The 16,462-nt window shown below is 40.1% G+C and overlaps 1 protein-coding gene across 3 annotated transcripts in view; it reads left to right on the forward strand.

Moving 5' to 3' along the window:
- Positions 1-16,462, forward strand: part of cdh22 (cadherin 22) — a 200,825-nt gene that overhangs the window by 156,607 nt on the left and 27,756 nt on the right. For all 3 annotated transcript variants that reach the window (XM_026166885.1, XM_026166884.1, XM_026166886.1), the window contains 2 exons: positions 2,337-2,473; positions 12,455-12,576. In XM_026166885.1, the coding sequence (XP_026022670.1) occupies positions 2,337-2,473; positions 12,455-12,576 (259 nt within the window). The remainder of the gene's footprint in view (positions 1-2,336; positions 2,474-12,454; positions 12,577-16,462) is intronic.

Consider the following 16,462-nt stretch of genomic DNA (forward strand, 5'->3'; position numbering starts at 1 on the left):
TGTGATAAAACAATATAATCTAGTAATCTTGTGTTTGAAGGTCTTTGGTTTATATATCCTCGGAGGAGCAATTGCAATGTGAGAAGGGAATGTAGATAAGGTCTAAGATAGTCTCACTGGCAGAGTATACGGCGACACACACAGGGCCTGTGCAAATTACCTTGATTAAAAATGCATGAGGCTCAGAGTTCTAGGTGTAATAAAGTAAAACACAATGGCAGCGCTGTCATTCACCAATGTCTTGGCAGCCGGCAGTCAGAATTATATGTGTGTCTATGAACATAAAAGTAGGCTTTGTGTTTATGCATGTGTCTTCACTAAGCGAGTAAGTTATTGAGACAAAGGGGGATGGGAGATGTTAGCGAGGAATTACCTACTGAATAGAGTTACCAAGCTCATGATCTCTGATAGCATATCCTCTATCAACTATATATTGATAGTTATCTATCAACTGTATAATTATACAGAGGAAATGATCAAATGCACGCTCTGTGGAACTGATTGGCAAGAAAGCTTTTGTAGAACAGACATTTATGTTGACTTGGTGAAAACAAGTGGCAGCTGGCAGTGGACAGCAGATATGTTCATGTGCTTATGTATAATTTAAAAGGAATTTATAGTACTTTATGCTTTCACTGCACTATATGCATGCATATATTCTACAACATATATCTGTATACAAACCATATCCATAAAATTCACACTGTAGTTTAGGGCTGTGCGATATGACCAAAATCTCATATCCCGATATAAGAATTATATCCTCCCGATAACGATATAAATCACAAAAATGAGTCTAAGGTTTACTTTTTAGCACCTGGCGGCTCTTTTTTACTTCTCATCCGTAAATAATCTGCTCTTTCAGATGATTCATTTTATTTTGAAAAGTCTCAACAGGATCTTGAGCTTTATTGTGAAAGGTTTACGTGGAACATATACAAGTGGACACGCGATGGTGTTACCGTCGTTGTTGCTAACCACAACGCATAAAAACAGGTGCTTGTCCGTCCATAGTGTGGTTATATTAAATATAAGAGAAAGAGAGAACTTTAAGAAATTAATATAGCCACTACAGTGACCATCAAAACGATGAAAAAATATTGCCGTAAACAGTTTATTTTGCGCCACCATGAAATGATAAAATGAAACGATAGACGTTTTTATATCGTCATCCGATATATATCGTTATATCGAACAGCCCTACTGTGGTTTTGTGTGAAACTACTTAGAAGTGTGAAAAGCACCTAAAATTTGTGACACAGTGACAAATTACAACATTAAGTAATAACGGCCAATACTATTCAAAACTGTGTGGGAAGCAGGAGTGATTGGATTGTTGTAAATTGCAGTTGCATTGTGTTCCAAACAAAGGAGGTTTGATTGTCATGGTGGGAGAGACTGCACTGGGAGACTCTCCATTGTAAATCTAATACAGCCAAATATGTGCCCTAAATGGGATGTTACACTAAGATTTAACAGAGCTATGCACATGATGACACCTATATATACAGAACCTATATTGTAGGTATTATGTTTATTTGTGCAATAGTATATCATGTTAGCACAGTATTTTAAAAACTTAGCTTTTTAAACAGTAAAAATATGTTAATGCTCTAAGACTGAATGATCACAATTAGTTTTTTTAATGACATTACATGGCATGAGTGAAATATAAACAGAACATGCTAATATTTATCATTGTTTGTTTGTTTGTTTGTTTTTCTAAAACATGTAAAATCAAAACCTGCTATGAATTTCTATGCTTTCTGTAACATGTAACCATGTTACTAGGTATTGCTGGCTGGTTTCCTTGACAAATAGGCTATCATGAGGTGGTTTATGTAGACTTGATTAAGAATGGTGTGTGTGTGCAGAAAAGAATTAAGAATAAAAAAATATTTCAGCAGATTTTTGTTGACTCACCAGTCTTTTGAGAGCAGCGCATACCCCAAAGAAGGAAAGATGAATTTGTGTTTTTTTCTAGAGTGCACAATGAAAATTTAATGCATTTTTTTTTCTCTGCATAAGAAAAGAACGAGTCAGTATATAAGGAAATATAGTGAAGGGGCATAGCTCTATTAGGGTCACAGAGCTTGTGGCAAGTCTCCTGTAAATGCTTTCAAAAAATGTTTCAACGCTTGTCATAACCATGTATAACTACTGCAAAATGTTATCTACAGGTGTCTTTTTTTAGCCTTTAAGACAATCTTAAAGACACAACATAATTAAGTTACTTAAAAAATGAAATGAATAAATAAATCATTCATTGTAATTATTCATCCATTTTTGTATTGACTTTAACATTTACATCCTAATTTTATTGTTTGTTGTAATAGGTTCTCCATCGATCGGACTACAGACCAGGAGATGATCTTTCATATTGATCCTGACTCTGGTGCCATCACGCTGGGAAAGATTTTGGACAGAGAGACTGCAGGCTGGCACAATATCACTGTGAAGGCTGTAGAAGCAGGTACATTGCAAGCCATTTCAAACTCTGAGTTTAACACTCTGTACAACCTAATACTAGTGTAATATTATTTATCATTAAATATTCTAATTTGCCAACTTTTCTGACCGTTTAGAACACTATAGTTTCAATTGGAAACAAAATTAGTTATTTTACTGATTTATTTTGACTTGTTTATCCTAAAGTGTGACATTAGAAGACCTAATGTTTGAATATTTCAAAGTTACTTGTGAAAGCAACTGTGTGCGTTCTAATGAAGCAAAAATTCAGTTTTAGAAAAGTATCAGCTAATGTTGAAGTCAGATTACAAACGAGTTACCAAAAAACAAAGAAAGAAAAAGTTGTGTCCTTAAACTGGATTGTACTGTTTAAAGAGACAAGATGTAATTTGCCTGACATTTCAACTAAAATTAACAAAATGTACATGTGTTTGAGCAATTTGCAGCCGAATTTTTAAAACAAAAAAGCAAAATGATTGGCTAGCTTTGTTTACACCCAGTGCCTGCCAATGATTGTACAAGTTAAATTGGCTTTCTAGCATTTGCTGACTCCCAGCAGGGGTTATAAGGGGTGACAGACAACCTCAAACCAATGTCATCATTGCTATTTCTTTGGTATATGACTGAATGGCTTTTATGTCTTTTAATATGAGTATAACTCGAGGTTTAACCTAGAAACAGCAGTAATATGAGCAGAACTTTTATGGCATCTTTTTAAGATTTGGTTTATTTGTACAGATTTTACAATTTGCGATAGATCTCATAAGCTTTAAAGACTTTCTCTTTGAGAGTAATACTATTTTCAATCGTTTCTTTCTAGACTTCACTGTTTTGACACACACTTTCTTCTACTTTTTTACATTTGAACACAGTGACAGAATATATCGTTTATTTTCATTGACCATAACAAGAAAAACTGTTGGTCGCAGATCAAAGGCAGCTATGCACTACTCTCGTTTTTCTTCCAGGAGAAAAATATAGTCATCGCTTTCTTGCTTGTCGATGAGTTGATGAATACATTGCTGAAAATGAATGAAGAGCTTACATTTTTTTCATCTCATTGGGTTCTTTTGTCACAGCAAAGAAAATGAAGAATGTAATAACTTGAGGAAGCTGGGGAAGTTATTACTATACCATTAGGAGCAAACTTGAAAAAGGAGAAAGCCTGGTGTTCCTCACTTTTTCAATCTTTTACAGATGAAGTGATTTGAGGGTTGCAGTGAAAGCAGGGGAGATTGCATTCTGCATCTAACTGGTATCCAGCACTACACATAGAAGCGGAAAAAAAATAATACCACAAACAAAGCTGAATTTAAAATGTCTTCATATTTGTTCCTCAATCATATTCCCCTAGACCAGTGGTTCCCAATCTTTTTTTGCTCGGCCCCCCTTTGTTTTACAAGAAAAATGTCCCCCCCCTTCTCGCACACATGCACGCACACATCCTCCATCCACACACACCCATATTTTGCTCCATTGCGGTTTCTTTCACACCTCAAACACTTAGTAAACAATTAAGCAAATTCAAGTAATCTGCAATAAATGACAGGTAGTAATAAAATAAACTACTAACTCTTTCAGGCTACGTCCACACCTACACGGGTATTTTTGAAAACGCAGCTGTTTCGTCCACACGTAAACGGTGTTTCCTATCACCGAAACCGGAGATTTTTTAAAACTCATTTTTTTTCAGTTTACGTGTGGACGAGGAATACAGAGTTCCTCACGCAACGTCAAAGGTATGTGCCTTTTTTCACGTCACGCTGTGCGCCACGTTTACATGACATGAAATGCAGAATGGCAGATAGAGACGAATGCATATATACTATTACTGTTAATCTTACTATCCTCAGGTTTTACATGCTTACATATACACACGCAGTTACTGTCCCTCCATTTAGAAAGGCAGAGGCATCACGGTGTAATTATTTTACTGTAGTTGTTTTTTTTTCACGTGTAATAATATTCAACATTGCTATCAATGCATTTTTCAAAAAATGCCCCTCTGTGCAAAACTGTGGGACACTGTTAGTCCGTGATTTGAAGAGCCCAGCGCGCTCCCGACACAGGGAAAACCAATTCTGCAGGGGAGACCTACCTCGGCACTTGTGCAGGTGAAACCAAAGGGCAGATATGCTTCACCATATTTTCTAGTCTTTGGCTTAGAATGAAGTTGGTTTGGAAACATATTCAGCTATGCTTCACCTCCTGCTTTGCGTTTCTGTGGGCGCCCCGTGCTAGCAGTGGCCAAGTGTTTTGTTCCCCCTTTTCATACTGCGCCCCCTCTGCAATGGCTACGGCCCCACACTTTGGGAAGGTCTGCCCTAGACTGTGATTACCCCAATAATCAATACTGCCCAATCTGAATAGTAAGCAGTCTCTTCCACCACAAACATTAAGACAAAATTAGCCTTTCTGAGTCCTCCCAGAGCAATTTAGAGCCTTTTGTGGTCTGCCTCTTTGTGCTTGGCATTATCTCATAAACACGTTTTAATGTTAATTGAACATTTAAAGCAACCGTACACCTTTCAATATCAGACATAAACACATGCCTGCACTTGAAAGATAAAGCCTCTCTCATTGCCATTGGTGGAAACATCCACACAGACAGAGTCAGTGGTCAATGCCATCAAAATTCCCATCCACTATGTCTCTTTATCACCCGTTCATGGAGTCCTGAGAGCTGTACACATACAGAAAGCAGACAGAAAGAGATAGAATAAGTAGACACAGAAAGGCCACAAGAGAGATGGAAATAGAGCGGGGGGGGGGAGAGAGGCATATACTTGTGAAGCTATGAGCTAAAGTATTTTAAGAAGGGACTTCATTTTCTCCATAATGATTTTGTTCGCTTTTTTATTTCGGCCCTTCTGCTCATTAAAGCTAGACAGCCACAAGGTCAGTGTGTCTGAGGACATTGTTAAAACTGGAAATTTTGTGGCACAACCCTTAATTATCCCAGTTCATTACTGACCTTTGAACTGTTGTACTGCCCATGTATCAGTATCGGACAAGTGACAACTGCTTCCTGACAATGCTTGGCGTAAATGCCCCAGGATTAACCTCTGTTGCAAAACTGAAAAACACCTAAATGTCAATTACTCCATATGTGCCTGAGTAAAGATGTTTTAGTTTCAAATACAAACATGCACACATAGTATGTCTTTGAAATCACCCAATTAAAAGGTGCAACATCTCCTGCAGACACTATCACTGGCAAAAAAAGCCTCTCATCTATGCACTGCTTGTCTCCCCTCCAGAAAACGCAGAACCTCCCGAGTACAGGAACAACATTTAATGTACTGTCACTAGCCACAGTACTCGTACTTCCTGACAATCTTCTCCGCAGAAACGTATCAGGTTAAGTTAGAGTGACATATAATTTTCGAGAACTGATAGCAAGTATGATATCACCTTGCAAAACTGCTTTTTTCCCCAGACAGGTAGGTGGGAAAAAAGAACATCACCCTGAGGGCAAAAAGATTCTGAAGTAACTGAAAGTCTTTATCTCTTGCACCGTTGCAGAGAAGAAACATTTTCTACAGCATAACTTTTCTCACTTGCTGTCTGGCAAACACAACACACACTCTTTGATTTTTTTATGGTGTTAGAACATTATTCTCTGCAAATCCAAATGAATCACACGTTTGTTGGAAGATGCTGAAGAGAGATCAGTATCTCTTTTTAGTCAAAGTTAGAAAATGCGAAGGTAAGATGAATCTAAAGAGCAAAGTATGAAAGGATTGTCAACTTTCTATGTAAAGTGTTCACACCTTTCAGCACTGACAATAAATGTAATCACATTATTACACTGCAACAGTATTCCATAAGGAAAATAACTGTAAATAGGATGCTTTAAATATTCACGAATAAGCATGTTCTGATGTTTTGGATTGTGCTAAGCTTGGTACAGCTCACCACCTCATGGAAGATGGACTTAGCTACTGTGATGTCATCCACTGGTTTCTAATGTCCTGCTTTGAAACCTTGAGAAGAACTGTTGTGCCATTGTTATCATGGTTGCAAAAAATGGGCATGATGAGGAAGCAGGTCTGACTGTGAATTCAAAAACTCATTGGCTAGTGACTTGTGATTTGACGTGTCATTAGCCAATGAGCGTGGACTTTAATATAACAGGTAATCTTCTATTAAAAGATAGACAGGAGCCCATAAGCTCAACGGGAAAGTGTTTACAGATCAAGACAAAAAACTTTTTCCCACAGACTTTCCCTGTATTTTTTACCCTCTTCAGTTCTTTCGGGACAATAATGGAGAAGCATATAAAACCAGCACATCTTTGAGACGTCTTAAAATGTTCTACTTGAAAAGATCTAAAAGGTTAATAAGCATCCCCGATAAAATGTAACAAGTTTTAAGTAATTGACAATGTTCAGGACCCATTCAATTTTTGTGCTTAAAAGCGATTGTTCATAACTAGCAATTCTCAGTCACACAAAATCAAGATATACTGAAGAGGGTCTGTGCTGACGGGGGTCTGTGCTGACGGACGTGGGTTACTGACCTGGTAGCCTGGCTGCCCCTGGGTGGGTCCGGGATGGGCGTGAGGTTCTGGGGGCGCTCCGTCTCTGGGCTGGGGCCCGGGCCGGGCCTCGGGGGCTTGGGTCCTGGTTGGTGTGTTGCCGGGGTTGTGGGCGGGTGGGTGCATGGGGGCCCAGCCCTGGAGCAGGGTGCCGCCGGTGCATCGAGCCACCTGGGGGGCTCTTCAACTGGTGGGGAAGATTGTCACATCTTGCAGGAGCTTTCCTCTCCTCAGGGGCTCTCTCTACAGGAGGGGGAGATACAGGAGAGGTGGAGGAAGATCTCAGCCTGGGTGTTTATTGTCTTATGTAGTCTGGAAGAAGAGTGGATGGTGGGGTGGGTGCAGTTTTCTCTGTGGTGGGGTTGGGTGGACTGTCCCGGGCTCTGTGGGGCCGGGGGGCGCTGCTGCACTGGGTCCCGGTCTGGATGGGCCTGGGCCCCCTTTCCCTGGTGGGTCGCGGAGTATGGGGGTGCCTACTGGGGTCAGCGGGGGAGCTGGCCCCAGGGAGGGGTCACTTGCCCCTCCCTTCCTTCCCTCCCCATCTCCAGCTGCCTCCCTCTTCCCGCTCCACCACAACCATCCACACATGCAGGACCTTGGAGTAGGGGTATGTCACCAGGGTGCAGAGGAGGCCACCCCTCCCCCCCCCCCGTCCCCTTCTGGCTGCCTCTGCCTCAATTTTATCCCACAACTTAGACATTCACATTACTCACACTCTAATTACACATACATATAGGATCTTGGGGGTGGGCACGATACACGGAATCCAAAGTACCATCAGGGTGTACACCCCACCCCTGGCATCGTTGCCCACCTCTCAATTTTAAATACACGTAGACATTGAGGGCCAGCAGGAGGGACCATGCGCTTACCTGCTGCTCTCTGGCAGGTAGCTCCATGCCCTCCTGGGTTTTAAATGCACCTTAGAACACACATGCATCAACACTACAATGAGTGGGTGGAGGGAGGTTTGGAGTCTTCTCTCACCCCCATTCTCTGCGACCTGCTGGAGCGGGGGGGCTAGGAGGAGGAGTTGGCCGTCCGACTGCGGTCTGGAGTGTGGGGCCTCCCTGCTGCTAGACCCGGGGCTTAGAGTACGCTTGGGGAGTGTGATCGTGTGTACAGCGTCTCTTTATGTCTGTCTCCACGTTGGTTGAGTGTGGAGTAAGTGTATATGAGAGCATGAGGGTGGGAATGGATGTTTGTATATGTGTGTGCCTGTATTTCTGTGTCTATATGTCAGGTTGGGTGTCAGGCGCCACCTCTCTGGGGACATCTTAGGCCCTCCAAGGTATGGAGGCCTATCTCCCCCTACCACCACTTCCCCTGCCAGTGGCAGACTCCCTCAGACATCGGTGCGTTGGTGGTTCTTTGTGTCCGGGGATGGGCGTCCAGGTACACACCGGCTCACTCCTTGGCGGCCGCTTATCGGGGCCTGGAGCCTGGGGCTTGCTCGGGCCACTTCGGAGGTGGGGTGCCCCCGGCCTCTCGGCCTGGGGCTCGGTCACTCAGGCACGGCTGGCTGCCGGCGGAGCTCACGGGCGCGTCACTGCAACTCCCCCTGGCTTCTGCTCCGCGGCTGCTGAGTGAGCCCTCATCTGGGACTCTCCTCAGCTCTTTCTGGGACAGTGGCGCGGCTGCCCCTCTGTTGGTCTTCCTTGGTCTCTTGTGTTCTGGGGGCCTCTGGATGTCTGGAGTTTTGATCTCCTCCATACCTGCTTCATGCCCTGGAGGACGGGGCTGTGGCTCCCCCACACCCTCTAGCAGATCATTACATGAAGGAACCTTTTAAAAAACAAAAAACAAACGCGTCCATGCTCACAGGTGTACACACGGGTGATCACACCCACAAACTACACCCTTTTTGGCTCCTACCTCAGGGCACACTGTGTTCTGTTGATCTTATGTGCTGCACAATAATGTTTAATATTTAGTATTTACTGTCATATTCCCATATATCATTGTGATGTTGTTTATTCTATTACTCTATTACCCAGGTGATTGATATATGCATTTTTTTTCTCTGCCCGTTCTGTTGGTTTTTGGTTTTTGCCCTTCTCCCCCGTCCCTCTTCTCAGCTGTTTCTCTTTCCCTCTTTCTTTCTCCCCTTCTTTCCCCCAGTCAAGTCTGTCCCATATTCAGTAAGTGAAAATAAAATAAACAATAAAAGGTGAATCAAATGGACCATTATGGCAAGGCTGGGATGGTCAATTTGGTAAAGTAAATCCGTTGGGCATCTTTCTTTGCCTTTAGACAACAATTCTGATGGCAAAAGAGCCAAACGGGACAGGCAAAAAAAAAAAAAAAAAAAAAAAAAAAGATATACTGAAGAGATTTCTGATAGCCTGGGTTGTCAGTGTAAAATTGGAGCTATGCAACAAGAGAAAAGAAAAAAACTGTAATACTGCAAATCTTTGCAGGCAGTATGGACAGGCCTCCGGCTCAGAAATGAGACGAAAAGCACACGCTCCCGAGTACATTTGTATCCTTATTTATCTCTCCTGACAAAAGTGACATTTTAAACCAAACTGTCTCCTCCAGCATAGACAATAAACCATTTGGTCCCGAGCATTGTAACAGTCCTGACACACACCTACACACATGCAGCCATCCACATGTGTGAGGAGACAAGCAAGCACTCACATACTGTATCTGTCTTCCCTGAAGTTATGTCAGTATAATTCAGCACCTTAGAGACAGTCTTTCTGTAAGATTCTCGACAGCTGGTATGTGCAGCACAGATGCAGAGCATGCCAATAATCTGTTGAGATCCTTTTTTATTCTTCTACACTAGCTGTAGACAGATTTAGAACAGCACCACTTGGTCCACATGAATGAACCTGTCTCACTGAATACGCTTTTTTTGTTTTTTTTATTTTTTATTTATTTTTTTGTCCCGATGAAGAGAGTCTGTGGTGGTAGGCGCTTTCTCACATTATTTCATCTCTTTTCAGTTCTGGGAATTGAAATGTAAAATGTGTAACATCTGGTGATTGCTGGTTTTCATTCTGGCACAGCGGGGACAACAGAATAATGTGAAGATGAAATTAGAAGACGAAAAAGAGATATCTAGGACTGGTGGAGCTCTTTTTGCATTTATGCTCTTGCTGCTCTGGCAAAAAGCAGTCAATTAAAACCCTGCATTGATGTGAGGATTATGCTATTAGTTGAGACCAGCATTCTCATTAGCTGCTGTGCAACTGTTAGACAGAACTATGTGGTGAGAGAGAGCTGGAGAATTTATCTGCTATAGTCTGATGACCATTAGTTTGCTTTGCTGTCTTTAGTAAATCTGTCTTGTCATTTTTCTTTTACTTGGAGTGTGGCCCAATAATTGTGTTTGTAAGCTCTGGAATTTTCCATCATGTGGTTGCTCACACACATGAAGAAAAAAACACAGCTTTAAGTTTACCCATAGTTTAACCTCAAGCGTCAGTTTATCCCTATAATAACCTTGAGGCAAAAAAAAAAAAAAAAAAAACAAGTGTGAAGTTGTGGTGGGACAACCAATTCCCACAGAGTGGTGGAGAGTTTTTATTTTAAGCACACACATTTACAGACATGCCAGTGTTGAGGACTTAATGTCTTGCAATGAAACCACATCCTAAAAAAAGAGAAGATAATGACAGTCTATAAAACCGTGGATGTTAAGGAAGGTAGGCATCTTTTCAAGGACTACAGTCCAGTTTCCAGGTCCATTTTGGTTTTCGAAAATATTTATCATTTGTTGCACTAAAACTACCGTTTTTTTAATAGAAAGTGCAACATTAATTAGATTTAGTAAATTAAGAGCAGCAAAAAAAAACCCACAGAGTTTAACTTCTGTATAGAAATAGTTAGTAGCACTAATATTCAATTAAAAAGCTCTCATCTTGATCACTTGACTGTGTTAATTTGGTTGTTACGTACTATGTATAAGGATTAATAATTACTAGGCACTTATTTGTATGAGTGAGTTCACTTTATTGTGCTTAACTATCTTCCAGATTTACATAATTACAACAATTTAAATTCATTCAGTGGAACACTTGGAACTGATTTATGTGTATATTCAACCACTGGGTAATTGTCAGTAGCTGCATGTTGTTACATTTTCTGTAGGGTGCCACTCAGATGCATAAACTAGGTGGTGACAGCTGTGTATACTGATTTATTCATCAAGTGTGCACTACAATTAACCTACCATATCCTGACTAACACTTGCAGCAACCGGGCACCCCCCGCCCCACCCATTCTCCCAACACGCACGCACACACACACACACACACACACACACACACACACACACACACACACACACACACACGCCATTCTTCTTTTCATTTTCTTTCTTTTTTCCACTAACTTAAGCTCTCATACACACACACACACACACACACACACACACACACACACACACATGCACACGGGAGGCCTAAGGCTCCCTTCTGTACTGCAAACAGTGTTTTATGAGAAAATGGAAACTCCATCAGACATTATCATATGATTAAGAATGGGAATTAAGATTCAAGGAGAAGTCAAGCTAATTTGAAGTGGGTTTTGATTGTACTAATTATATAATCTTCTCAACTCCCACATTTATATTTTTGCCCATTAAGAAAAATGTCTTGAGAGTGTGTTGTGGTGTTATATATCTGGATGTATCTAGCTGACACTGGCTTAAGAAAGAAAATGATAGTACTACATTTGCAATTTTGTCACAAGCATGTAGTTCTCATTTGCTGAGGTGTGTCTCTTTTCACTTCATTATCAGATAGTGAGTACCTAGAGAAACTAGGAGAAACTACAAAACTAGCATCTTTGGTGCCATTTTTATGTCACTCACTGGCATACAAAAGTGTTTTTTCAGGCAGTGGATGTATTTTAAGTTAACAAAACCCTTCAGCACATAGCTACTAAACTACTTTCTGGTTCCTACTGGGAGATGTGTCTTTGTCTTGTCTGCTAAAGGCTAACAAGGGTGCATTAAGTGTTTTGTCTATGGATTCTTGGAAATCAACACCACTCTCTTATAGAAAAATCAGCACATTGGCAGGATTTTTAGCAGCAGCTGCAGTCCTCTGTCAATATCCAGAAGGGAGCACCAAATACTACACACTGCTATGTGTTTAGTAGCATATTGGCACAACACAAATTCCCTGTAGTTACACATAAGCCTGAATTTTAGGTTTCAGTTACATGTGTGCAACCCGGGCCGTTATGAATATTCTGGTTAAACTAAAACTTTACCTCATCTCTTTCATGTGGTAAATAAAGAAAAGAAAAATGCCTGTGGAAAAAAAGACACATACAGTCGGAGCAGTCTAAGAACCTGTTGTTTCGCTGCCAGTTGTCGGCTTCCCCCAAACACTATAGTTATAGTGAGATAATATTATGCAAATGCAAATGCACATTTCTGCCACAGCTCTTTACACAACTTTTATTTTCTGTATCATTCTTTTGTAGATAACCACACAATGGCATCCCAAACATCAGTGAGCATTCGGATACTTGATGTGAATGACAATCCACCTGAACTGGCCACACCATATGAAGCCTCAATATGCGAAGATGCCAAGCCAGGTCAGGTATGTTTTCTTCATAAAACACAGACTCAAATAATTTCATTTAGACTGTGATCTCAGAAATGTAATCTTTGTATTTTTGATGTAAAAAAAATCCTTTAAAAAATACTATTGCTCTTTGTTGAGCAAGAAGCTAAAGAGTGCCAGTCAAGTAGATTTCACTATAACAAGTTAAAGGTGAGGACCTTTGAAAACTCTGTACCAAAACACTGTGCCACAGCACACACATATTTTATTAACATCCGAATAGAAACAAAATTGCCACAATGTAATATTATCTGTGTTTCTTTAATCTGAAACATCAATATTACTGCAAAACAGCACACAACCTACTTAAGGCACTTTTGACAGTCATTTTTGACATGAATGACCACAATACTGAATGAGAAATTAGGTCCGTTGTTACACCCAAAAATACACGAGATTTCTGTTTTTAATTTATTTTACTTTTAGAGGGGGTTGTGTTTAGTTATTAGTCCTCATTCACTCCACTAAGTAACCAAAGACAAAGTATTTTTAGGCAGAAGAAGTGTTTGGCTCAAAATCTATGAAGATTTGATTATGATACCAGCATATTTAATTCTGTGGTTTTGTTTGATTTAGACTAAATTACTTAGTTACAAATATCAGCTTGCTTCCTGGCATATTTGTAAATTAGAAGCTTTTTCTATTTCATATTTTGGTTAGTTTACATCATAAATGATGTCAGGGGACACATGCAGCATAAAGGATCATGGATGTGAAACATCCATTTTGGATATATTGTAATGATTCACAATATTGAATATTATGTATGAAGAGTATACAGTGTCTTTGGAAGCGGCAGTTAGAATGAAATATGGTCACCAAAATGGAAACATTACACAAATATTCAAACAAATGTTTGATAAATGAACAAGGTTTTTGCATTCCTCTGATTCCATGTAATGTATCGTTTGGTAGAGACTTCTGTATTTTTTTGTTTAGTATTGTTTTTGCTTAGTATTATTCCTTTCACTTTTCTACTGATAGCCCTGTGGTGCAGTGGGCAATATGAAGAACAGGGAGTAAGTCTCTGAGGTAAAGTCTGAAGAAACTGGACTTATCAAAAGTGTGATTAAATTGTTTAAAAAAAACTGCCCTCGTGCACTTGAAAGTGGAACAGCCCTCGTGGTCTTAGCAGGAATGCATCTCAAAGTCTATGTGAGATGCATTCCTGCTCTGTGTGTGTGTGTAGGTGTGTGTGTGTGTGTGTGTGTGTGTGTGTGTATGTGTGTATGTGTGTGTGTGCATTAAAATGTTTTTGTACCTAGATTACAAACCAGCCTATTTATTCTATTTATTGTCTTGTAATTCCTGATTATTTCCATATTTTTGCACAGCTCCACGCTATGATCTGTTTGACACTTAACACCAAAGGCAACTTTAGACTCAGCTCTAGGGCAAAGGCACAAATTCCCCCACGAGTCCTGTGTCAGAAAGTTAATTGCTTTCCAAAGTATTTATTTAGTTATTTATTTGCTATAAATTAAAACATTATTATAAAATAATTACAGATTTTGATACTGGATATCTATCCCAGAAATGTATTTGATTGGATTGATTCAGTCATATTGTTCTGCCTGTCAAGAAGTCTTTTCTTTAAAATGTCACTTAACAGGCTCTTCATGAGAGAGACGTCTTTCCTTCATGACAAAACCTTGATAGAATTTTAATTCTACCTTTAATGTTTGCCCCTAATTCTGATATGCTTCACTTATGCCTTTTTCAGGTGTTTCTTTTTTTCTTTTTTAATTAAGACGTGATCTGTCTGTTGAAAGTTGTTTCATTGTGGGAAAGAAAGTGGTTTCTGATATTTGATTTAATAGCATCTTATAATCCAATCAGGGCTAAAACGGCAAATAGTGCATCGTTTAAATAAAATTTAATTCAAAGAATTTCAGTCAGTTCAACCATTCATTCATTAATTAATTTTCTAAATGGAAAACATATAAGCCCTGCGATAAAACATGAATACCCAACAATCAAACAGTGGGAGTCTGTGCGAAAATCAAGACAAAGGCACTGATGAGGCTATTTCCAATCCAATAGAAGGCCAGGTCTTTCCACTGATCACCATTAAAAATGGACAAAGTCATTAGGGTGTTATATTCACCTTACATAGCCAACAGGCCCTGAGCTGAGTTAGAGCCAATTATCGTGTGCAGAGCAAAGGAATAATTAAAACAGCAAGGCTTTAAAGTGGGGCCTCCATGCTGGAAGCTGCATTTACATGTGTAATGAGGCTCAGGCCTCTCCTCCCCTTGATCCACAGACTCTTAACCACTTATAGCCCCCCTGTGCCTCTGCAGTACCACCAGTCTGTGCCTTTCTAGAACGTTGTCTGGTCTGATCTCCCTCACTCCCACCTCACTCTGTCTCCCATCTGTGAGAGCCCACATTAACCTTCAGCTCCTAATCACATAGAGATGATTAGTCTTCCAGCTAAAAAGATCATTGCTGGCTCCCAGCATTGTAAAAGAAAAGGTTTTTTAATGTTCTCATTAGAGAGAAAGGCAGTGAAATATTTCACATTGTAATTACAAACTAAAAGTGCATGCACAAGACTGTGCTGTCTATCCATCCATCTCTTATTTCATTTTATTTATTTATTTTTACTATCATCCTGTGAGGTTGGCAAATGGCAGGAACATCTGTTCCTTTTCTTCCGTTTTCATTTTTTGTATTTTCTCTACAGAGTCTCTTTAAATTTTGTTATGGGAAGTTGAGTAGGCTGTAAGGATTGAAATTAATTGTTTAAAGCATTTTCAGCCTCACATTCATGCTCAAGGGTAACCAATGGGAGACATGCAGGAAACAATTTGACCTTTGTAATTTCCATGATTAATATAAAAATGGTTTCCTGTAGACACTGTGAGTCCCTACATATTAAAACATAGAGCAAGTGGTCTAAAAACCAATTTTGTTTTTGGATGTTTTATGATACGAGTTCAAATTTAAAGTATTTTTTCACAGATGAGTGCTTTTTAAATTTGTTTATTTGTTATTGTTTTTTATTATTAAGTTGGGTGCAGACATTTCACATTTTAGATCAGAAGTGTCAAGGAGACACAGACAGTTGGTCCACAACCAACCTGTTAACGTGTCCAATTCAGCTGCTGGATGGCTTTGCAAAGTGTCATTAAATTACTTATGTTACGTCCGACGTGGCAGACGTGTGGAGTTGTAGATTAGGACCGAAGATGCAGCTTGTGATGAGAGTGAACTTTATTTAGTAAGAAGGATGAAAAACAAACAGAAACGGCGAGGCAAGAATAAACTTAAACTGGAACAACTAACAAAACAAACCTAAAACCAAACCCAGAGATGTAGGGAGACACGGAGAGACAACGGAGGGAGATACGCAGGAAGATGGAGGAGAACAACACAGACGAACCAGTGACTACTAAGACAGAAGAAACGACTTAAATACACTCAGAGAAACACAGGGAGATTACACACAGGTGGGGGACACAGCTGGGAGTGATTAACATGACGAGAGCAGGGAGGCAAACTGAAAACACTCACATAAGACGCAGACCTTCACAATAAAACATACACGTAATGACTAGAGATGGACTGATCCAATATTACGTATCGTATCGGTCCGATACTGACGTAAATTACTGGATCGGATATCGGAGAAAAATAAAAAATGTAATCTGATCCATTAAATATCAAAAAAGCACCTCACAGAACTTTCGACACGTTGTAACTCTCCTCCTAACCGTAGCACGTCGGAGCAGTGTGCTCACGGGATAGAGCGGCTGTGTGTATTTGTAGCCTTGCTACCAATCCGGCATTTCATCTCTGAGGAAGTGATCCCAGAGAGGAGAGAAGTAAAGCAAGTGTGTAAGTTCATCTCTGAATG

This window comes from Astatotilapia calliptera, chromosome 5, assembly GCF_900246225.1.
Source record: "Astatotilapia calliptera chromosome 5, fAstCal1.2, whole genome shotgun sequence".
In the NCBI taxonomy this organism is placed as follows: domain Eukaryota; kingdom Metazoa; phylum Chordata; class Actinopteri; order Cichliformes; family Cichlidae; genus Astatotilapia; species Astatotilapia calliptera.